The sequence below is a fragment of the Bombus fervidus genome, chromosome 7, assembly GCF_041682495.2.
Source record: "Bombus fervidus isolate BK054 chromosome 7, iyBomFerv1, whole genome shotgun sequence".
Lineage (NCBI taxonomy): Eukaryota > Metazoa > Arthropoda > Insecta > Hymenoptera > Apidae > Bombus > Bombus fervidus.
This window is the reverse complement of record NC_091523.1, coordinates 8,573,007-8,596,359: the sequence shown is the minus strand read 5'-3', so window position 1 is coordinate 8,596,359 and position 23,353 is coordinate 8,573,007. Positions and strand designations below refer to the sequence as shown.

Sequence of the window (23,353 nt, the reverse complement as noted above, 5' to 3'; positions counted from 1 at the left end):
GTGATGCATGCGAAATTATCATGCGCGTCGTCTCAACCCTAGAACTTTAAGGTCTCCTAGCACGATCTACTCAGCACCCACGCCAACGCGCACACTCTGTTCGCCAGGCGTTAAATCTAGATTTAATTAACTTAATGGCATCCTTGAATAGACGCAGAGGACGCGTGTTCGCCGCATGAAACAACAAGGACGAGCATGACTTCACTCGAGTTTTAAAGTAAAAAAACTTTTTTATGAATATGTACATAATGTATGCCATTGATCAAATTTAAATATTCGTCCCGATGATTGGAACAACCAGGATGAATTTATCCTTAAAAAGTTGGTCGCATTCGTTAATGATGCTCTTCTGAAATAAAAATAAAAAAGGAAGAGGAAAACTCACCCTGCGCGGCAAAGAGTATCACCAATAGACCAACAAATCGCAGTGGTAACATGTTTCCCGTCTTTGTTTCAAAAACACTATCAACAAACGACACAATTGGCACTACAGTCGTCGTTTGGCTTGAAACTTAATTTTCGACTTGAGAAACGTACGTATACGAGTGGACGGTATTTTCGCAAGGATGATCGTTTAACTGAATAAAGAACCGAACGTATCCACCGATACGAGGTGGATACCGAATACAAACTGAGAGAACGAGCGCGCGTGGTATCCGAAGAGCGGCGACGGAACCGGGCCCCCGGCTTTTTACAGGGACCTGCGCCGACCGGTTGCGCACTCACCGCCGTACAAACTCGACACGCGCCTCAACTCCTGTAGGAATAAACTTACACGCCTACGATGTTTATCTGTGTACGTGTACCGATGGCTTTGTGGAAGCGCGCGCGTATACAAAACTGAGTATGTATTCAATGGCGCAATGTCGAGTGAACAGCGCGTAAATTTTTTTTTTATTTTATTATAACAAACGATAACGCGTACGATCAAGAAATTGACCAGCATATCACCACCGACCTATAGAATATACAGCAGATAGGAATGATTTCCCCAAAGAAAATTGAAAGATGAAATTGTCTCGATCTAAAAATACTAAAAAGGCGCCAGGTGTATACGTGTATACGTACGTTCTTTATCTTCCTTCCTCGTTGCTGATATTTTTCAGAAGAATTTCAAGTCACATTGCGTGTAAGGTTTCGTACCAGTTGATAAGAAACACAGATATGTTTCAATTTGAAATTTAAATTTGAATTTTAAATGCCAAAAGTTATATAGGATGAGAGAACAGGAAGCGCATCTATATTTTATAGGAAATCGCGACTGAGCATAAATCAATGTGCACAGACAGATAAAAGCAAGAATACGTATCGAATATCGAATTTATCTGTGTACGGAGTTCCGAACGCATAAAGTATCGGCTCACACGCACGTATATGTACGCGCGTGAGAAGCATGTATTTGCACGTTACTTTCGTCGAGCGCTTACCTCTTTCGATTCATCCATTCACTTTGTCATTGTGCATAAGACGAATGGCAAAGAGCATTCACTTCTTCGCATTCCTTTTTTATCTCTAAACGAATTATAATATTATATTATATCGATCGATACATTAATCAAATAATATCAGTGTATATAGTTACTTCTATACGTTGATTCACCTAGTTTAAAGAAAAGTATCGTTATACCTAATTTAGTAATCCCTTTATAGAAATGAAACTAACTTGCATGTAGATTCGTAGAAAGACCGTAGTCATTGCGGTTACCAGAGAGAACGTAAAAATAATTCCGAATAATGTTGCATGAATTATTAACCAAATGACTCATACCTGTGCAAAAAATTACGATGATGTCATTTGTAAGATATATTTACATACACATATGTATGATTTAAGCTTAAATACAAATTACCTTTAAATACAAATTAGTGAACAATTTGAAATGATTAATATTTTTTTCGTGAAATTATTAAAGGATTAATGATATTCCTAAAAACAAAAGTGTAAATATTATAATAATTTTTACACATGACTATATTCATTTTCATGATTTAGTCATATATATTTTACGTAGAACTCTAAAGAGATCTTCGGCAACGGGAAGAAACATTTGAATTTTAAATTGTTGATAACACTGTAAAAAAAGGAAATATTTGAACTTTATATCCACTACCCTTGACTAGACGCCTAACACGTTTCATTTCCCTTTCCCGTGATAATAAACAAAGCCCTTATTTTACCTCACACGTACAACTATCTCTCTGGGTACATACCTCATGGAAGCGTACCTGTAAACTTATATCATAACTTTGATACCTAAGTTTTATTTCTAATGTTATTTATACAGAGCATTTATTTGTCTAACTTTCAAAATTCATGTGATCAAAGATATTGGTTTACTTCATGCGAACTACAAGGTATCCCACAACAATATTTTAGTTTTCTCAAGTTCCCAGTGTAGCCATCTCGCGATGGTATTGCGAAGCTGGAACATAGAAGATTTATATAATGACCCACGATACGAGTTGTCAAGTGTACAAAAAAAACAAATTTAACATCTCGTAATAAGGAAATATTTTTGTCGTGGTTGTGGATACGTTAATGCAAATAGAAAAATACATATAAAAGAGTAATCATAAGCATTTTCCGGTGTAACCGGAACCGTGGATTTTCATTGGCAAAGGATGGTGTCTGATTGGTTGATTTTGAAACGGACTGAAGTCCCGCTAAAAAATCCGGATGCGTTGCCGAACGCGAAGGGACAAAGGACGCTGTCGTACGCAGGCAGATAGACGCCATGTTCATTTGTCAACGGACGTCAAGGTGTGATCATCGGAAAGAAGCACAGTTACTTCAGGAAAAAGTATCAAGATAGTATAATAGTGGTTTCACTGAATAATTATTACAAGTTAACGTGTATTTAGAACGATATGGCGTCCTCGGAATTACAAAAACGCAAGCTGGAAGAATACGAAATGCAGCTGTTTAGCTTTCATTCAAGAGCCGTATACGCTACTTGTAAGGCGCCGCCGTTTTCAGTTTCTCTTGAATGTTTTTCAGATTTTACAGCATTCTGATTGTGTACAACCACATGTTCCAATCGTTGGACGGGTGCACTCTGGTATCATGTAGATTTGATCATGACTAGAGTCACACTCGTCCATTGCTTGGAATACTTTCACCGGCCCCTACGGACGAAGTTAATCATAAAGACGACTAACGCTTCACTTTTTTCTTTTCTCTCGTTTCTTCTCTTGTTCTTTTCGCTTCTTTCTCCTTCTCATCTCTCACGCTTCAAAATCAGAGAGCAAAGAAATAAAAATTGACCTTGAGCCGATATACGTATCAAATTCCAGTTGCATTTTTTAAATTTTGCTTTGTATTAATTTTATTTCATTCAAATGTCTGAATAAAGTGTAAAAAATATATGTAATAAATGATTTAATACAAATAATTATATTATATATTTAACAAATATTTTAATTTATTTCTGATAAAAGTAATTTTTAAAGTTTGTTCATAGATTTCTAGTATTATTTAGTAATGCAATAAGAAGATTGATAGAGTATAAATGTAGAAGTATTTTCAATTGCTTTTTTTTTTATAGTGAAAAGTATTGTAAGTGAAAGGATTCTTAGCACAATTGAGAAGATGTGTCAAACAATTGAAAAAACATACAAATTAAATTCTGAGAATCTAACAGTACTTAAGACAAATCAAAAGAATTTAGAGACAGCATATTTTAAAGGAGCAATGCCATATTTAGAAAATATTGAGGTAATTACATTGACCAGAGGTATATCAACAAAATATTTCTAGTACATGTAAAAAAGTATGTATAAATCACATATAATTCTTTTGTTTAGAATATTGTAAATAAATATGTTGCTGTTCCAAGTAATGTTTTATTGGAAGAGGACAAGTACCAAAGGATACAGTATAGTGACACAGAATTTGAAAATATAAATCAAAGATTAGAAGATTTACAGCAAAGAGCAAAAAATGTATGTATCGAATATTTTTTTAATATAATATAAATTTTATGCTATTATAGAGATAATAAGTAAAGTCCAACTTCCTATGAACGTTATAGGCTACTATTTTGAATACTATATTGGAAGAAGAGCTACAGATTTTAGACCAATTTCCAATTTCTGAAGAAAGTGTAAATAAGATGTGTAATGTAGTAGAAAATCTGACATCCTCCGACGTAGATGAAAATATGTATCAGTTATTGGAAGATTATAAACAATTTTCTGCAAGTCTGTTTAATACAACACAAATTACAACAAAAACAAAATACAACACAGTAGATAATCTTAAATGCAAAGAATTTAATTTAAGTACTTTGTGAATTGAAGTAATGGTAACAATATAAAAATTAATTATTTGTCCTAGATGTTTCATGTAGAACAAAATCATGTAAATAATATTTAAGTAGATAAACTGATATTTTATAAATTTTATATTTGTATATTTTGTACTTTTTAAAATATTTTTATAAATAAATAGACTTATAACTTTTTAAATTAATTATATAGCTATCATACCATTACATAAAAATGTTTGTAAGAAGGAGGATCAAAAAATTAGTCCTGTAATAAAATTAAGAATTCACAGCACTTGAACAAACATCTACCAAAAATGTTGGATTCTTTTGTATTGGAACAATACAGGTATTTACCTTTCATACATTACTTTCATTTGATATATTTATTACGTTTAATCTAAGATACAAATTTCGAATTATCTGTTAGCAGCTAAGAGAATACAGAACATAACGGAGACATAATATAATAAGAATTAGCATAATTAGATAAAAAAAATAGACGTCATAAATGAATAAAGCATAACTTAAAATTAGCAAGTCGCAATATAAAAAATATAACTTTTCTTCATAATATTTTGTGCAATATCGTAATAATTTCAGTTAACAAAAATATACAAGATAATTAGAAATTCAGAAAAATTTAATAATTATAGGTGCACCGTTTCATTAATCTGCCGTTGATTCGTTTCACTTCCAGCGTAAGGTCACTTACACCTACACCCTATACCCTACACCTTATAGCCTTACACTTTACACGGTAATGGCTCCCTCCTTCTTAAGCATACGAAGAAGGAATATGCTATACCAACCAATAACCCACAGTTAGGCTTGTTTCACATAAGCAATGAGAGTCCCACGATGGCCATGACTGTCATGACGCACTATGAGACAGGAATCTTTTTTGTGTTCACTGTGGGTTTTTATTCTTACATGTTCGTGTATAAACTGGCATTCCCGGTTTTAACGTAGCTTCTTCCTTCCTGCCGGTAGTCGTATATTCAGTCCCTATGTATTCGTGTAGAAAAGACTTTAAAGTACGCTAAAGCGTAACGCTTCTCCTCTTAAAACATTCCGTGGCACTTTATAGTAAAGATACTCGCTTCGGCACTTAACAAAGATTTATACCAACATCATTCCACGTTCCATTGAATATAACAGAACAAAGTAAAGTGTGCTATTATAATTTTTTATTTCATTAAATAATTGTGGTAAAATTATTAAATATTGGTATCTCTTATATATTAGAGATTTTTCTCTAAAATAATAATTTTTATTATTTTTAACCACAAGAAATATAAATAAAATGTTTAGGCAAAAACCATATATAACGATGCATAGTTATTTTAAAAACAAAATAAAATATTTGGAAGATAAAAAATAAAACATTTTTTAAATATTGTGTTATATACATATATAACATAATCTTTATTTATATTCTGCAAATATTATACTATAATATATTAAAATGAAACAATATAATAAAATAAAAAATAAAACATGCTGTATTTGTATTGATAATTATAGATAAGTTTAGTATTGTAAACTTTTATTTAATCTTGAATTAAATATTAATTTATATGTATAATAAAATGAACATTACGCACTTTTTAATAATTTAATTATCTGTTGAATATGTGCTACATTTTAAATGAAGATACAAAGACCAAAGATAGAATGTGTCAATCACAATTTGATTGATGCTATCACAAAAATGCAAAGTTATATTAGTATGTAATTATCTACATAATAAATAATGAAGAACATCAGAATGCATGTTACGAATATCTTTATTGGATGTTAAAGAATGTCAAAGAACAACAACCAATAACTTTAATGTAACACTTAAATTTTTCAGTAATAATTTTTCATTTTATTTCATACATTATCTTCTGTGAACTTTTTTATATTTGAATAAAATTCATGCTTATTTTTTAATAAAATATTTGCTATGTAGTAGCGTAAACAGTAGTTTAAATATTTGAAAATCTCTAGTATTTTTTTTAGTGAAAAATCGATCACAAGAGGAACGAACCAATAGTATCGAGGTATGTTTCGTTTTCATATAGCGCGTTGTAGATTCTTACAAATGGTGTGGGGGTTAGATTAAGAGTGGTATGAAAATATACGGAAATTATGTCCGGTATTCCACGTTAATGAATGTATCGTCATATGTTTAATACTTTTAAACATCAAAATAATAATAGAATTTTAAATTAACCGTAATCATTGTTAGCCAAATAATAAAAATATATTTAGATTTAATCATCTATATTAGGTTTGTATAATTTTTGTTTTCATAATTGTTTTTGTAAAAATTCCGATTTTCTTGAATTTTTGATCGTCTAATTCATAAAATATTTACTGTTGTTACTAATTTTAAGATATTTCTATAATCATTACTCACATAAAACAATTAGTTTCATTCAAGTAAGGCCTCGTAGAGGATATATAATTTTTATAAGTCTGTTATGTGCAGCTAGATTGATAATCAGGATGTCAGAACAATTTGTGGGTTGTACAGTTTCTGTAAAGTGTATCGAAGAAGTTGGAACTTATCAAGGACAAATAGTGGATTTAAATAAGGATTGTATTATACTTTCAAAAGCTTTTTGTAACGGAGTTCCTCATAGCTCACCTATAGTTGTATTATGGTATCATTTAGTGATGAGAATTTGATCAATTTCCTTATAAGTAAGAACATTAAATAAAGCACATAGAATTAAGCACAGATTGTTTTTTAATTTTTAGTGCAAAGGATATACTGAATGTAGAGTTCATATCAATTAATAATATAGGATTCGATAGTAGTGATACAAGTGATAGTAATCAAACACAGAATAATATAACTGTAAAGAGACCTATTGCCAAAAGAGCTGGTAGATCATTTTCCGAAAGTGTTTCATCTTCTGTTCAATCCACATCATCACAAACACAAACCAATTTTAAGAAGCCAAATAATAATTCTCAATCCACAATAGAACAACCTGCAAATGGGAAAATTTCATTAGGTATAATAGTGAAGAATTTTAACTTTTCTTATAATAAGTAAATGTAAAGCATTTTTGATAATTTGCTTTTTCAGCTGAATCTATTGATAAACCAGTACAAAAAAAATTAAGTAGTAAACAAAGAAATGAGCACACATTTGGTACTCCAATTGATCAATCCTTGAATCAAGACTTTGATTTTGAAAAGAATTTAGCCCTATTTGACAAAGAGGTATGCTTCTTACTTTTTATAATTTCATTACATAGCACATTATTAACATAGTATTAAAACACTTTTTACAGGCTGTGTGGCAAAAAATAAATTCTTTGAAATCTAAGAAACAAAAGCAAGTAAACTATAGGCACGATGAAAATATTATTGTTTCTGAACGTGCAGATATTAGACAGATACTGGTACCTAGTGCTGGTGAAATAGAATATGTAACAGACAATGGTTTAATAATTCCTAGTATAACACTTAACCTTCATCGTCAATTAATAGGAGCAGCAGATAGATTGGGTATTAGTTGGGAGCGTAGAGTATGTACAAATTAATTAATATAAGAAAATAGATTTACAATATTTTTGTATAATGAAATTAATTTTAAAATTAGGTGGAACTTCTTGGTCGTGCTGGTACAGAAATTATATTGCAACTGTTAGGAGGGAGCCATCGACTTAATCCAAATAATGCACACCAGTGGCCAACGATTATTGCACTTTGTGGACCTCATCGTTCTGGTGCGGCAGGTGTTAATTGTGCTAGACAGTTATCTAGTCATGGCATTAAGACAATAGTGTTTGTAGAAAATTCTGAGGATGTTTTCCTCCTACAAGAATTGTCTTTGTACAAGTTAACGGGGAACAAGGTAGAAACTAAATTTAAGAACTTGCCATCAGTGGTGGATTTGATACTTGTAGCACTTTGCGACGAGAACTCACCAAGGATAATTACACCTATAGCAAAATGGGCAAATAATAATAGGGCGCCTATTTTAGCCATTGAACCACCAGCTACAGGAACACCTGGTATTCTTAGTAAATGTAGCCTGCTTGGTGGATTACCATTATCTCATAGTGTTGACAATGGCAAATTATATTTATGTAATCTTGCATTGCCAAACGAAGTATATGCGGACGTTGGTATAACATATAGGTCTCCTTTTGGACCAAAATTTGTCATTCCTTTGCATTCCAATAATTCTTAGCAAATTTATAAAAAGGATGTTGTTTCTCATAAGATGTTATAATTTAGTATAATTTTATTTTATGCCTTGCTAATAAAAGTTTATACTTAAATCGCGAAGATGTTGGAAATTAATGATAAAGATCATGTATGATGTAGCATTTAATGTTATAGAGATGAAGTGTAGTTTGTGTAGGAACAATTATAATTTGGTGTGCAAAGCCAATTGTGTGTAATTGTTCTTTTAAATGTGTAAGTATACAGTGTATACAAGAAACGAACATATAAATGATAAATATACAGTGTTTGGTTTTGTAAGTTACATAAAAAAAATAAATGCTTTTAAATAAAAAATAAATTCAAGTAAATCTAGTATATAAATTTTTAAATGTTATAAAGCATAAAAACTACAAATACTACTTGTATTTGATACATTTTAACAAGTATGTCGTTTCATACTATAAGTATATAATAAGTACATAATACTATAAGTATATGGTATTCCTGTTACAAAAAAATATAATCGTACAAATTTTTTTATACATATGTGACTCATTTTTATTTATAACATTGGAACAAAAATTACTACTGATCATATTTAGATGAATTTATCCCCCAAATTTGACATGAAGTGATGATCTATTAGTAGAGAGATGAAATTTTCTTTATACATATTTTTCATAACTTGTAAGAGATATATTATCATAAAAATTTGTAAAATATTTATTTACAAATTGTTTATAATTAATCATAAAGTTGAAATATGAGACAAGAAATATTTACATGTCTTCTATAATATTCGGATTCTCTTTTAGCTCCTATTTTTGTAAAGTTAAGCATGGATTAAAAAGTATCTTTATTGCTGCAATAAAATATACTTGTGTTATGACATGTCCATGTTTACTGAATAATGTATGAAATATGGTAGCATAATTCAAATAATGAGTTGTAATAGAATGATTGTATAAGATTTACTTTACTCATAGGTAGCTTAAGTAAGTTATTTATATTGTACATGTAAATATATATTTATATATTTTGAACATTAGTCTTGACATTTAATATGGTAGTAAATTCTATAAATAATACCAATGTCATTTTTTTTTTTAGAATTACTTGCATGGAAAGTTTTAAGTAGATTTAAAAATATAATGTAGAAAAAAAAAATATAAATGCATTAATTATACATTGAGCAAATCTAATTAGAATAGGCACTGTAAAACAAGGTTTGATATATTCTCTAAAAATTAGTTTAAATTCTTATATCTATTTTAGAGATAGAGACGAAAGAAATAATATTAGTGATTTTAATATTCTTTTATTTTTTTGTAACTACAGTTTAACGAATTTTTATAATAATTCTATTAGTAAATTAGTAATTAAAATACAGAGTACAATTGAATAATTAACCTCTTTGGTACGAACGTCGACTATAGTCAACAATCACCGAATATATTCCCACGGTCGACCGTCGGCTAAAGTCAATAATCACCAAAAACATACATATGTACAACCTACTGTCATCTTTAGTTAATTATTGTACAAATTCTCGGTTTAGATGAGTAACTATTACAGTTGGGCGGAATATGATCGCTACATGATATAACTACTTGTTGTTATTGCTTGCAAGTTTAATTGTTCAGACTACTTCAAATTATAAATAATTTGTAGACAATGTACATAATGTATTCTGATTCATCAAGCGAAAACGACATCGTTTTCTAGCGCAACAGTGGAAATGTCGAACGGGGAGGAGTTCTTATTTCGTCTGATTCAGAAGCAGAAATAACCAAAGAAAAGAGCCATAGTTCAAATATAAAGTGGTTGCATGCGAATTTAAAACCTTATATACATACGTTCGACGATAGAAATTCTGGAATTATAACAGAGAATATTACCTATTCATTTCAAATCATAGATTATTTCCGAATATTTTTTTCCGAGGATTTGATGACACATATAACGAACACAACTAACAATTTTTATCGATATACAGTTGAACAATTGGAAAACATTCCTTCCTCACTGAAAAAGTGGCATGATGCTACGATAAACGAGTTATATCGTTTCATTGCTTTGACGCTGACAATGTCGCGCTTAAAAAAATTATCATGCAATGAATATTGGAGTACCAATGAAATTATTAGAAAAGATGTCTTTGGTAAACATATGACGCGGGATAGATACCTCGCATTACAAAAGGTGATTCATTTTAGCGACAAAAGATTAGAAACGTCTAAAAACCTACTAACAAAAATTCGTGAACCTTACAACAAACTGCGCGAAACATTCAAGAAATCATTTCTTCCCTTCAGGGATTTATGCATTGATGAGAACCATATGCTTTACAAAAGACGATTGTCATTTAAACAATACAAACCTAAGAGGAGTAAGTTTGGAATAAAAACGTTTGTGTTGTGCGATTGTAAGACAGGATATGTTTTAGATTTTATTGTTTATACCGACGCTATTTCTGACGTTGATACATTTTCTGTAAAATTCGGTAGATCAGGCAATATTGTGGTAAACTTGCTACAACAGTATTTAGGAAAGGGTCATCAATTGTTTGTTGATAATTGGTTCTCAAGCCCCGCACTATTCAAGTTTTTGCACAATTGTACTATAAACTCATGCGGAACAGTAAGAAAACAACGCGAAGGTATGCCGAAAATTTAATTTTTCACTTGTTCATGTTTATTTATATATTTATCACAGTTATATCAATAATACAATTTTTTACCTTTTTATTGAACTTTCAAAATTATTCCTTTTATTTATAGAAAGCAAATTATACACGTTGATAATACTTCATTATAAAACACGTGTTATATGAAGGTATCTCGCGCTACGCTTACTTGTAGCAATGAAGTGACACTTATACAGTGAACAAAGGCTGTACCAAACATAGATTTACTGACATTGCATTAATTAAAGATACTTTTTACATTTATTGTCAAGTTTTATAAATGCAGTGCAAATCAATATACTTGAATCCATTACAAAAATATTTCGATAGTATAGTCCAACTCAAAGCACTCATACTTATTTTCGTTTTCTAATAATGTTAATCTATAAAATCGTAAACAACACTTGTACTATTTCAGTATTATCAAGTACAATAATGCGACAGTCGTTTATATGATATTTGAAACTAAACGTATTATTTTAATTTACAAATGTAGTGTAGAGTTGTCCTTTCTTTAAGTTTGCGTCAGTTTTCGTATACAACTAGTTGACCTTCAGTTTGATTATTTTTAATGAGGTTTAGAAGCTAAACCATTACATAATGTTTATTTTGAGGAAGTCTTGTTTCCACGATTCTAAAATAATCTATTATTTAATAATAAGTATATTACTAAATATAGTACTTAGTTTAGAATTCTATTATTCTGAAAACAAATCAATGATATAGAACTGTGAAAACAATTAGGGCCTAATTTTCTCATTATTTATCAGTCACAAGATCTATTTTCATCTATTAAACATTTCTAATACTTATCATGGAGAGCTATTGGTAATATGAATAATCATAGCTTCAACTACAAGTATCTTATTAAAAATACTTCATACATATAATATTTACATTCATAACATAGACGTTGCCTCAGAAGAAACAATGATACATTCATGAGATTTCATCACCTCTCACCTTACACGTTATTGGATCTGTACCTACTTGAAATATTTAATTATGATAATTAAACATTAAACTAAAAATTGATCTGATGTTGGTTAAGGCATTTCTTTAGTCTAAATTTCAATTTTTGTCTTATAATACATCTAAAAAAATATAATTACTACATTTATATTGTAATGTGTACATCTTTGTTCCTAAGTTTCATCTTTTACTATAAATTTTATTTATTTAAAAAATTAGGGAACTGTAGTATTGTTTTAATGCCTACGAAATAATTAGAGCAACATATGTTAGCACCTTGCAACAATTATAAGGATTCTTACATGTATTCAGCCTCAGTCAAAATATCACTTAAAAGTACATTACACATGTTTGCATTATTTTTTAATTAAACGTTATTTTCATAATTTGAATGAATTGTAACTGTACACAGATAACAACTGAAAAAACGTACTAATAAAAATTGGCATGATGTATTTTTGTCTTATACGTCAATTGCGATAAATAATAGTAGTTTAATAATTTAAAGATAATATAGGAAATACCACTATACACATAAAAATTGCCAAGCATTATAATTTATGATTTAAGACTTAAATTTTAAGTAAATCAATGAGAAGCTGCTAATTAGGTGGCGCATTCTTTTATATTAAATAACAGACCTTCATTATGAAGTCCAACATTCCATTTAAAATTGAAAAATAATTTTTATATTTCTTTTCAATATGAATTTATTACATATGCAGTTACTGATGAGAAAACGTTTTTCTTATCAACGTTTCATCAATAAATATAAATTGTAATATACATTATTTAGTCGTATCAGATTGGTTTTTAATCCTGGTACTTCTTTCTGTATTATTAAATCTTTTAAGTAGCGAAAAATGCACCATAACTGGTAAAATATCCTTTGCTTATTATGTCAACTGTGTTCCTGTCATTCAAATTTAGCAATTACGATCGATAGTATTTTAAAAATATTTAAAATGTCGTAAATTGTCGTAATTGCATAGTTAAATTCAATTTCATGTGCCTAATATCTCGACGTAGGCAGGATCTTTTCAAGACTATTCTGCACGAAATTTTTATATTTTACATTATGTAACTGTCAAAAAACAATTCTCATGATCATTACACTATACCTTATACATCTTCGTAAAAAGACACGCCAGTGTTGACTGGCTCTTATTACGTCTCCCTAGGATGCTGGCGTAGGATTAGCAGTCGGTGGTACAGCGTTTTTTTGTTTCGCTCGTCTACGTTTGTTTAATAACGCGTTATTTGTGTGATCTAATTGTTTCAAATTGGCCGTATCGTAGTCTACGCGCATGGTAGCTAATGACCGTGTCATTTCTTCTTGAACTTCTGGCCAAAGTTCTTCGCCTTCTCGGAGTACGCGACCAGTATGTAAAGGCGTGGGGGGTACTTCCGTGTATTGCTATATATAAAACAGACAATGATCTATATTTACGACCGTACAACGCATGAATTGACAATAATGAAACAGAATTCTTACAGCAATCCATTTGTTGCGCATAACTTCGTCGATTTGAAGTCTTTGAGCTGGATCTGTACACAACATACCCTTGATGAGATTCTTTGCCTCTGTGCTTACATTAGACCATTCAGGGGATGGAAAGTCGTATTGACCTAACCGAATTCTTTTTTTCATTCCTGGTGAAATTGCTAAACCATGATTACTGTAGAAAGGTGGGAAACCACACAATCTAAAATATTATAAAATATTAATATATTTTAGAATATATACATAAATTTAAAATATTTATTCGTAAATAATAGTTACATACAGTATATACATTATAACTCCAAGTGACCAAATATCACAGCTTTTGTCATATTTCTCTGGTCCCAAAACTTCAGGAGCTATGCAAACCAGAAAAAATATCTGCTTTATTATTTCCATATGCTTTTTAAGCTATGCAATTAAGTTGGTTAAAAATAAAATTAGAATTTTGAAAAACAACTTACCAACATAGTATGGCGTATAACACGGGGTTTGTAGTGTATCTTTCATATGAGTCTCTTTCGCAAAACCGAAATCAGTAAGTTTCAATATTCCAGTACTATCTAAAAACGGAATACATAATCTATCTATAAGTTCAATTCAGTACAATTCAACGAATGTTAAACATTTCTATGATTCATTCAGCTTTAATATACTTATTTACATACCAGGCTTAGAGTACAAAAGATTCTCCGGCTTAAGGTCTCTGTGCGCAATATTCATATCATGCAGGTGCTTTACAGCAACACAAATTTCATACATTATTTGTGCAGCTTCTATACAAAAATAACATAAGATAATCAGAAAATGTTTCTTATATTTACATTAAATGCATCATCAAAATATAATACATTAACTTAGTTTACCTCTCTCTGTGAAAGCACCATCTTGCCTATCTTGTATTCTCTCAAACAGTTCTCCTCCTTCCATACTAAAAGTTGATGAAATTTATTATTTAATATTGCTCATTAATATCATTTATACGATAAAATCACTTAATCCAAATATTTACAAGCTTACCATTCCATAATAACTAATAAACATTTATTTCCACTATATGTATTTTCATATACATCTTTGACTTGCACTATGTGCCTGCAGTTTGATGCTCTCCAATGCAATTCAACTTCCCTTCGTGCTTTTACACAATCGTACAGTACCTATAAGCACAAAATTGAACAAAAATCAATATTAAATTCAACAATTCCAAAATATAGCAATTGTATACAGTTTATAAAAATTTCGAGGCTATAGGGGATTTACACGAAACCTTGAATAAATGAAGTGACGTAATCTGCTAAGATAAAAACGAATAGACATTAGAAGTGATAATGTAATGACTGGCAGTATCGTATAACATTGTACAATATTTAATAGGTAAAAGAATACGCAATGGAACGCGTATGAATTTTATACACACATATGATACTCGTATATTTGCTTTAAAAACCGCTGGTGAATGACCTAAAAACAGCTGACTCCATCGTTAAATCGATAAAACTTATTGCATTATGTAGTGGTTCGCGACCTAACATTCTTGAATTAATGTACGATAGTCCGCATCGATGAGTACAACGTAGTTTTAAAATACTGTAATATTCTAATTTACTAACACTGTTTTTAATTTATACTGTTGGATTAAAATATATTATGCGTATATATATTACGCATAATTTATTTAAAATTTAAATATCTTCCATCTTTATGGTACAACCGATAAAAAAACACTTTGTTTGTGAATACGTAAAATAATAAAAAATATTACTGTTAGAAACATGTCGTAATGTATAACCAGCTTGTAACGTTCAGCTCAAAGAATTACTTGGCAGAGCAAACAAAGGTTTTATCTAACGCTACAAAGTCGCTATTGGCACAGTATAAATGTCCTTTATTTAAGTAACATCGATCAAGACCCATGTTAAACTCGAATTCTTGACTAGTATAATACTTCATTTCGTTTCCACTTAGTTTGTTCCTTCCTTTTGCTTTTATATATTTTATAATATAAAGTAAGCGTTATTTTTAATTAAAATATTGTTATTTCACGTTCAATAGCTATAGAATGTTTATAAACTCAAAGATTACAATATCTGTGGTGTGTAATTTTATGCATCGGTTCGTAAAAATACACGTCGTGCAAAATATGGCGCTGATATAAAGTTGCGAGATAAAAGAAGGGCGAAAAAAGTGTCTCACGGTTGAGCAGTATTTTTAGAGCATCGAATACATTGGACGTTCTAAAAATGTTCAAATACAATTAAAACTTGCGGAACGCGCTTGAAAAGGTCGAAACCGGTTTCAACTTGAAGTTGCTGTATTGATGGTGATAATGAAATAGACAACTCTCACATATAAATGAAACCTCTGCGAAAAACTCGTTACATAAGAAGATACGTTCATTTGCACATAAAACTTGCCTTACGTTAAGTGAGACTGTAATAAAAGATCACTGAAATTTAATCATTAAATTCTTAAATTTTTCAATTTACAGAACGTTGAATTCAAAATCAAACTTTTGTCCTTGAAGTACGAAAAATCGACTGTTTCCTAAGCAAGTGGATTTCTCCGATATTGCTGAACAATGTATAATCGTCAAGGTGCTTCGATTTGCAGGATTTTCCACGATTGTTATGCTCCCCTTATAAATGAAAATACATTGGTTACGTGTTCACGAGCATTCGACCGTTTTGCATTATTCCGCGGTAATGTAATTAGCGTTAGTACAAAGTGACATGTCCATTGTTACGACGACTAACAGACGCATAACTGAACTCGTAGGATTATTATTAATAGGCACTGCGATCAGATTATGCTCAGCAGCCTACACTAGCGTATTTTACGCAGAAAAAGAAACGCGCAATACAGCTGATCATTTGTTCTTCTTTTTTTTTCCCCCTTTTCTCACCTTAATTATACAAATTATATAACGTTTTTATATAATCAATTTCATAAATAACGTAATAAACGTATAAAACGTTTCGATATTTTCATCAAGCTTACGTGTAAAGGAGAAAAGAATCTTTTTATAAAAAGAAATCGCAACGATATTTTCGTCACTGATTTCCTGTTATTGAGATTCTACTGACGGATCGCAGAAATACAGAAACCGTTCGTTCGTACAAGAACGAAGAAACGAATAAAAATTCAAGTATTCTCGGAATGCTACAGTCAAGGTAAAGAAATCTGAAACAATGGTGACAACAGTCCGACTGATCGTATCCGAGGCAAGAAGTAATCAATCAACGAAACCAAATTCGTAACAGAAACACTTGCTTGCAACATTGGTCTCTGCCATAGTCCGCAAATATTGATCTTTTTTTGTAGCTACATGAAGATACGCATGGAAATATGATTCTCTGACTTTCTCCTCGGGTATGCCTCAAGGTGCTTGTTTCTTGTATTACCAGAATCTATACATTGGTATCAGCTTACACCGTATAGCGACCACCACGTCCTACAAAAATCATTATTTCAATGACACGCATAAAAACATTTCGCATTAATAAATTCGTATTATGGATTCATATTGATGACAATTATAATTATTGTGAAGCAAAGGCGTCGAATCAATTTAGCATTGAATCGGAAGTATTCGAAGGTTAATTAAAGAGATAATTAAGAGTTTGCGACTGTCGGAATAATAGAATTATCGCCACTACTGTTGGATCTCTTCATGGTCATGCTGCGTAATTTAAACTGTTTTGCTGATTTATATGACTCGTTTCCAATCATTCGGTCCCGATAATTCAACGTGATAAATTATCCTTAAATTCCGCTCTGCTTGCTAACCGTTAATTTGAAACGAATTGCTTTATACAAATTAAATTCTCTCTTTTCTTTGCTGAATTTTTTCTTCGTCTCTTCTTTTAGTTTTGCTTTTTTCCTTTCATTAAGATATCGTCTTTATCGATAAAAGATATACACGCTCAGTCGATAGGGTATCGACTAATATCTGTAACACATACAATCGTAGTAACCTATACTTTTACACGTTGCTACGAAGCTACCATGTTACGTAAAAAAAGAAAATATCTATTGATAGTTGGTTTATGACAAGAAATGTATTTTAATCCTTCGATGTTGGATTAGTTGACGGGTCGATAACTTTGATAGCATTAATAATTTTTATATAAGCAAACATGAGATCATCGATACTACATATATAAGTATAAATAATGACATATTACCGTCGAAACTTATCAAGCTATTCTTGTCTATACAATCACAATTATACAGCATACATATCAGATGCTTGCATATCCTCATTGCGTGTTTACTTTCTTGTTTACAGAGAGAGAAACTAGATTATTATTAGAAAAGGGTGTATTAAATTGATAAAAGAAAAATAAAAACAAAAAGTAGACAATAGCATATAAATATATTATACTTTGATATGTTAAAGCGTGATAGGAGATATGTTATTTACTATATATGGTACATATACGTATATATTATAATTTGTAACTGATTTATGTATTCAAAGTATGATCTACGAAAAGATATCGAAACTCATCTTTTTTCTTTTTTTTTTTTTTTCAAATTTAATTCTTTAAAATATCGTTTATAACGAGAAAAATCTATCAAGAAACAGCTCCTAAATTAGCAAAGCGTATGTCGCGCGTGTGGCATCGTATGATTCACGTAATCGGTCGTTGACATTCTATGTATGTATGTATACCTTTAATCAATACTTCTATTAAAACCTATTCTAAAATATTTTTCAAATTTCAAAACTGATAAAACTATCCTTAACAGTTGCATACATGTCAGTGTTAAAATATTTAATAAATCACGACAAAGTTATTACGACTCTGAATTCGTTATTACCTTCGCCGGTACTTTTACTATCGACACGCGATTCATTTCATGATTCATATAATATTTACGATTGCAATGACATTTCACATTTGGCGTTTGTTCAGTTGTCCGTGGAATTCTGCGCGGGAACGACGGCGCGAAAAGTTGCAAGAACAACAAACCGACCGTGAAAAGGCGAAAACGCAAGGATTCCCAAAATTTTTCCAAGGCGATATAGAGAAAATAAGAGAGATGAGCAGACTTCGAGCGATACACCGCATGGTCGGAATCGTCGAATGGGAAATCACCGAGTATAAATAGAAGATGACTCGCGGTCTGGACTCGCTTGGACACCGTCAGTCGATGATCATACTTTAGCATCGCTAAGTGGGTATCGATACAACAGTACTTCGTTAACTGGCCACGATCCGGAACCTTATCTGGCCAGTTATCGAGGTAGGTATATTTCTAGGAAATTTCAAACATTTCTTTTCCATGTCGAGTGCGAGTGAGATACAAGTACATGATACCTTTGTTTACTTTAGAAACATAATGCCAGAGGTACACCACGAAATCAGTATCAAGAGTTGGTGGGGATAGCGATAGCCAGCTAGAGAAGTGAAATGGCGAACTATTAACGTGACATTATTGTACATCTCTGATAGATCTACATATGCGTAAAAATGTACACGCATCAAATAAGGTATCCGGTTCATCCTTGGAGCATCGTTCCGCATGTTCCAAAAATAACTAAGGCCAGATGTGTCATATTACACTTATATGTATGAAACATATATTGCTTTTATATCTACTGATAACAATCGAAACGTTCGTAAATCTTGTTACGTTTATCTCGGTCGGTATAATCGAGTAGCAATATGAAAAATAATATGTCTGACGTTTCCAACCTACACGTGTCGTCATACATGCCGCTTTTGTAATTACATGCCTGTACACAACGTTTTATTGCTCGTGCGTGAAATTTTAATCAAGTCTCCCAGCTCCCGGGTAGTTTCGCACAGTAAAATAGAATATAAAGAAACCAAAGAATTCGATCAGGTTTGCTTGCACCGTAATACGCACACAGCGTCATATCTCTGAACAAAGGAAGAACGAAATAATCCGATTATTTTGGTATTTTGAAGCTTTCATATTTGTCCATTTCGTATTTGTGTTCCATTAAAATTAAGTCCATTAACACAAAATTAGCCTTCCGGGTGCAAGCTACTTTTTACTAACATAGCGTACCACGGTAGGGCAGGCATCTAAGATCATGTTTCTAGCGTGTTCGAGGCTTTGAAAAATTTAGAAAAATTTATGGCTACTTTTAACCTACTACGATATCCTAATAGATGTCAAGATGAAATATTAAACAATTTGTTGTTAAAAATTCGAAATTTAAACAAAATTATTTGACGACTCAAGAATCGTTGGGAGGCTAAAATGTCTCACATTGCATGCGGAGGGTTAAATCCACTTTCTCGTATACGTATATACAAAAGACAAACACATATGTAATTTTTCACAGGGTAACTAACGGAGACTGATTAAAAACAAAAATGGCCGATTCCACAGAATAACCAACGAAGACTAATTACAAAGAATGACCGATTCCACGGAAGAAATCATTGATCGTTATCTCACCTTGAGCGCATATTTTTCCCTGGTATTTTTGTCATAACACTGAACAACTTTTCCGTTTATTCCAAGACCAAGCACGTGATTACTGATTTCATAGTCATCGGTGATCGGTGTGACTTTTGGTAAACGGATGTCGCATCTTGTGACCGTGTGTTCCATGGTTTTCCGTTTGGTTTCCACGGTCGAAACCTCTTTCTCTTTCGTCGACACCTCGATCTCTATTTCCGCTGCTCGTTTCCGTTTTCCTTTCTTATTCTCCTCGTTCTCCTCGCCGACGGGCCTCTTGCACTTTCTAAAATGGTAATCGATCGTCAATCACGTTCTCATCCCATGGGGGAGAAGAGACTCGACTCTTATTTTTCTCCTTTTTCTACGTGTGTACTACGTGTATATATATATATATAAAAATAACGCAAATGTACCGACACCATAAATATTCGAAGAAAATTGAGACACTTCATGAGAAATGCGAAGAAGTACGACGATTTGACTGGCACCGTTGATAAGAAAAACCTTAGAACGATAGCATATTTCGTGCTGATACTTGTGAGCGCGCCACCGCGAATGACAGTACTGACAGTAGTATAGCTATAAAAAAATTATTTGCCAACGAAAAGCTATTTTATCACTCGCATCGGCGCCTATTTTATCTTTAAGAGTTACCAACGGAACGCGATTTATATCCTATTTGAAAGTAAATCGTATTTCCTGTTATTCGCCACGAGTATGAAGAAGTTACTCATTACAGATTTCAAGTATTTCTTATTACCTTAAACTGATAAGTCCATTATCATCTGATTAATCGCGACGTGGTACGCCAAGCAGTTACTCGCGTGTTGTTATCAAATTGACATTGCGATAGAAAATATCAATATCTGATTATGCATATGTAATTTATATAATTGACATCTTTACGTAATTAGTAAATCTTTAAATTTATAAAAGCTATTAAACCAATTATAGGAAATAAAATTGATAAAAAGGTTACACTTAAATGTATCACGTATGGTAATTAGTTAATTGATCAAATTAATTTACTTTGTAACTTACAGGAAATATTTTGGTAAACTGTATATTTGTTTGTATAATCACATTGTAAGTACACATACACGATATAGCACGATATACTTACTCAAATACGCGCACACCTTTATGTATTACACAACTAAGTTCAATCGATTGCAGTAAAATTATACTACATAGCTCAACGCACGTGAATGGAACATTTTCAAATTATCAAGACTATCCCAATCGGGTGCGTCGATTATGTGTTGCTTTAATGATGATCGATACACGCAATAAAACAGCAACAGAAATGATCGATCGATAGATCAAAGAAACAAAAAACAAAGGACAAAAACGTCGTAAAACAGGGTTAAAAAATCAGTCGCAAGTTTTAATCAGCACGAGATTAAGTAATAATGTGCAATTGTTATGATTGCAACGAACAAAAATCTACAAAGAATGATGAGGAATAGTGTTTATCGTCGTATTATTCAAAAGGACGAGTTGACGTTATCGTATTTAAAACAATCTGATATATTGATTTCGAGGAAATAAAATATAATACGTTCTACAGATGTTTATGCATTTATGTGTGGGAAATTTAAAAGCGGAAATTATATAAAACGCGCGTAATATGCAAAACTGCATAAGATATCCAAAGTGAATTATATGTTATATTATGTAATGGATAATATAAGTGTTTATTTAAGTTTCATTCTTTTTAGTTAATCATTTATGAAAGTATGAATATGCATGAACATCTGCAGTCTAATAATATGACAGAGACCTCCAGAATGTCCACTTGGCTGCCGATTTCGGCATTTGTGTAGCTTTTTTTTAACGTTTCGAAATCTTTCTAATCGAATCGTTGAACGAAGATAGAAAGCATCGCCTTCCGGGAGGGCCGAAATTCCAAAGAATTCTCAGAGGTAACACAGTCAGGTAGCGGTGAGTTATGGATTAACTGTGTGAGCTCCGCGTCGTCGAATAAAATAAGAATGTGTCTCTAATCGTAACTCAAAACTCGATATCCAAAGAATAATCGCACAGAGAGGGAAGAGGCCAGCTGAAAACCGAAGATAAAAAAACTAATATAACTCATCCTCAATAATGAAACTGGTGATTGACGATGGAAAGAAGCGTGCAAAAAAGCAATTATCAGAAAGCAAGTTTTTACATGTGCGTATGTACATATGTGTAGAGGGATTACACGGGATGCAGTGTGTCTATCTCAACACTTCTAATGAGATGAATCGCATTTCTGTTACGCAAATTACACAGTCAAAAGATTCATGAACTTGGCAATATAAACACAATGGGAGGAATAGAACACAAAATGACTTGTCGAAGATCTATTTGCATAAACGTATATCCACCGCCAAATTCGCCATCTATACCTTATCAAGATTCACTGAGTGATTTACTTAAAATAGCGGTAGCGTATGACGTATGCAAACAAAATAAAATGCATTAAAGATAAGGCAAACTGAAAATCAGGGGAAAAAAACCAAAAAAAAAAAAAAAAAGAAAAACTCTGGCATGATTATAAAAGATAATTATGCTGGTTATTTAACGTACTTGGTGACGTCCGCTTCTTCAAAGTTCAATTTCCCGCCATAAAATGATATATTTGAAAGAAAGAATACCACTGTTACAACATTTTATATTTCACACTGTCATGAGAACACTCGATTAGTATTTCTTAAGAATTATTCTTGTCACGATACGTCATAACACTGAATCACAATTCGATACGAAGGTATAAAAAATAATGTTCACGAATATTCAGAATGTAACTATGTTTCTATACGTTTGTTTCACACGAAAAAAAGAAAAAATTTCTCAGAGGTGTGTCACGCGAATACCAAACGGTCAAAAAGATCAGAATATTTGTCTACCTGACCTGTCGTAAAATAGCCGGTTTTAACACGAATATGAAATTATTCGATGACGCCGTTGGAAACCGATTTTTCTCGCTGTGAAAAACCTAATAAGAAAAAAGTTAACCAAACGCAACTTTTTCCATAACCATACTTTCCGTGCATTCGACCGACCACTACTGACTACTGAACTCAAGTCCACTCAACGACTCGGACTTTCATACCAAAAGCCAATTCACAAACACTAGTAGATAAAACGGCTATGGCGGCAAAGCGAAGCGCCCCTACAAGCAATCTTAGGATGTGACTCACTACACAGGGACGACTCTACGCTATAATTTTTTAGGTCCATACGTCAGTATTTTGGGCCCCTTCTATAATTTCTTCTATGAAATTTAGTTTTTAAAAAATCTATTAAATTAAAGTG

The 23,353-nt window shown here is 31.7% G+C and overlaps 4 protein-coding genes and 1 long non-coding RNA gene across 14 annotated transcripts in view; 3 read left to right on the top strand and 2 right to left on the bottom strand.

The window, feature by feature from the left end:
* Positions 1 to 673, bottom strand: part of LOC139988940 (neurotrimin) — a 63,210-nt gene extending 62,537 nt beyond the window's left edge. The window contains exon 1 of the mRNA XM_072006750.1: positions 386 to 673. Within this exon, the coding sequence (XP_071862851.1) occupies positions 386 to 437 (52 nt within the window). The 5' untranslated portion in view covers positions 438 to 673. The remainder of the gene's footprint in view (positions 1 to 385) is intronic.
* A 2,041-nt stretch (positions 674 to 2,714) lies between these two features.
* Positions 2,715 to 4,404, top strand: LOC139988811 (uncharacterized). Its single transcript, XM_072006571.1, has 4 exons — positions 2,715 to 2,956; positions 3,546 to 3,715; positions 3,805 to 3,942; positions 4,032 to 4,404. Exons 1-4 carry the CDS (start codon positions 2,869 to 2,871, stop codon positions 4,290 to 4,292), a joined length of 657 nt encoding a protein of 218 aa, XP_071862672.1. The 5' UTR covers positions 2,715 to 2,868; the 3' UTR covers positions 4,293 to 4,404.
* A 1,926-nt stretch (positions 4,405 to 6,330) lies between these two features.
* Edc3 (enhancer of mRNA-decapping protein 3) lies at positions 6,331 to 11,113 on the top strand. 2 transcript variants are annotated; one of them, XM_072007373.1, is made up of 6 exons: positions 6,331 to 6,543; positions 6,749 to 6,919; positions 7,017 to 7,276; positions 7,351 to 7,487; positions 7,559 to 7,795; positions 7,870 to 11,113. In XM_072007373.1, exons 2-6 carry the CDS (start codon positions 6,762 to 6,764, stop codon positions 8,461 to 8,463), a joined length of 1,386 nt encoding a protein of 461 aa, XP_071863474.1. In that variant the 5' UTR covers positions 6,331 to 6,543; positions 6,749 to 6,761; the 3' UTR covers positions 8,464 to 11,113. The 2 variants fall into 2 exon arrangements, with proteins under 2 accessions (XP_071863474.1, XP_071863473.1); XM_072007372.1 differs by having other exon boundaries at positions 6,332 to 6,543; positions 6,745 to 6,919.
* LOC139989227 (MAP kinase-activated protein kinase 2-like) lies at positions 11,110 to 23,234 on the bottom strand. 9 transcript variants are annotated; one of them, XM_072007377.1, is made up of 11 exons: positions 22,950 to 23,234; positions 22,625 to 22,640; positions 21,834 to 22,112; positions 20,045 to 20,333; positions 14,624 to 14,763; positions 14,470 to 14,534; positions 14,272 to 14,379; positions 14,068 to 14,166; positions 13,887 to 13,962; positions 13,595 to 13,805; positions 11,110 to 13,516 (listed from the first exon to the last, which is right to left on the bottom strand). In XM_072007377.1, exons 3-11 carry the CDS (start codon positions 21,866 to 21,868, stop codon positions 13,277 to 13,279), a joined length of 1,263 nt encoding a protein of 420 aa, XP_071863478.1. In that variant the 5' UTR covers positions 21,869 to 22,112; positions 22,625 to 22,640; positions 22,950 to 23,234; the 3' UTR covers positions 11,110 to 13,276. The 9 variants fall into 9 exon arrangements, 8 of the variants coding, with proteins under 8 accessions (XP_071863478.1, XP_071863476.1, XP_071863483.1 ...); XM_072007375.1 differs by having other exon boundaries at positions 22,625 to 23,234; XM_072007382.1 differs by lacking the exon at positions 21,834 to 22,112 and having other exon boundaries at positions 22,950 to 23,230.
* Positions 18,181 to 19,194, top strand: LOC139989229 (uncharacterized). Its single transcript, XR_011800293.1, has 3 exons — positions 18,181 to 18,267; positions 18,526 to 18,856; positions 18,946 to 19,194. It is a non-coding gene; the product is annotated as an uncharacterized lncRNA (long non-coding RNA).
* Positions 23,235 to 23,353: the final 119 nt, after the last annotated feature.

What these genes read in the sequence shown, in the direction of transcription:
- LOC139988811 (XM_072006571.1), top strand. Translation starts at nt 2,869, where the DNA reads ATGGCGTCCTCGGAATTACAAAAACGCAAGCTGGAAGAATACGAAATG. An exon ending in AAGAGCCGTATACGCTACTT is followed by an intron (nt 2,957 to 3,545) that starts GTAAGGCGCCGC and finishes TTTTTTTTATAG; the next exon opens with TGAAAAGTATTGTAAGTGAA. An exon ending in CATATTTAGAAAATATTGAG is followed by an intron (nt 3,716 to 3,804) that starts GTAATTACATTG and finishes TCTTTTGTTTAG; the next exon opens with AATATTGTAAATAAATATGT.
- Edc3 (XM_072007373.1), top strand. Translation starts at nt 6,762, where the DNA reads ATGTCAGAACAATTTGTGGGTTGTACAGTTTCTGTAAAGTGTATCGAA. An exon ending in AAATGGGAAAATTTCATTAG is followed by an intron (nt 7,277 to 7,350) that starts GTATAATAGTGA and finishes TTGCTTTTTCAG; the next exon opens with CTGAATCTATTGATAAACCA. An exon ending in GTATTAGTTGGGAGCGTAGA is followed by an intron (nt 7,796 to 7,869) that starts GTATGTACAAAT and finishes TTTTAAAATTAG; the next exon opens with GTGGAACTTCTTGGTCGTGC.
- LOC139989227 (XM_072007374.1), bottom strand. Translation starts at nt 18,781, where the DNA reads ATGCTAAAGTATGATCATCGACTGACGGTGTCCAAGCGAGTCCAGACC. An exon ending in TTATTAGTTATTATGGAATG is followed by an intron (nt 14,535 to 14,623) that starts GTAAGCTTGTAA and finishes ATCAACTTTTAG; the next exon opens with TATGGAAGGAGGAGAACTGT. An exon ending in TGGTGCTTTCACAGAGAGAG is followed by an intron (nt 14,380 to 14,469) that starts GTAAACTAAGTT and finishes ATTTTTGTATAG; the next exon opens with AAGCTGCACAAATAATGTAT.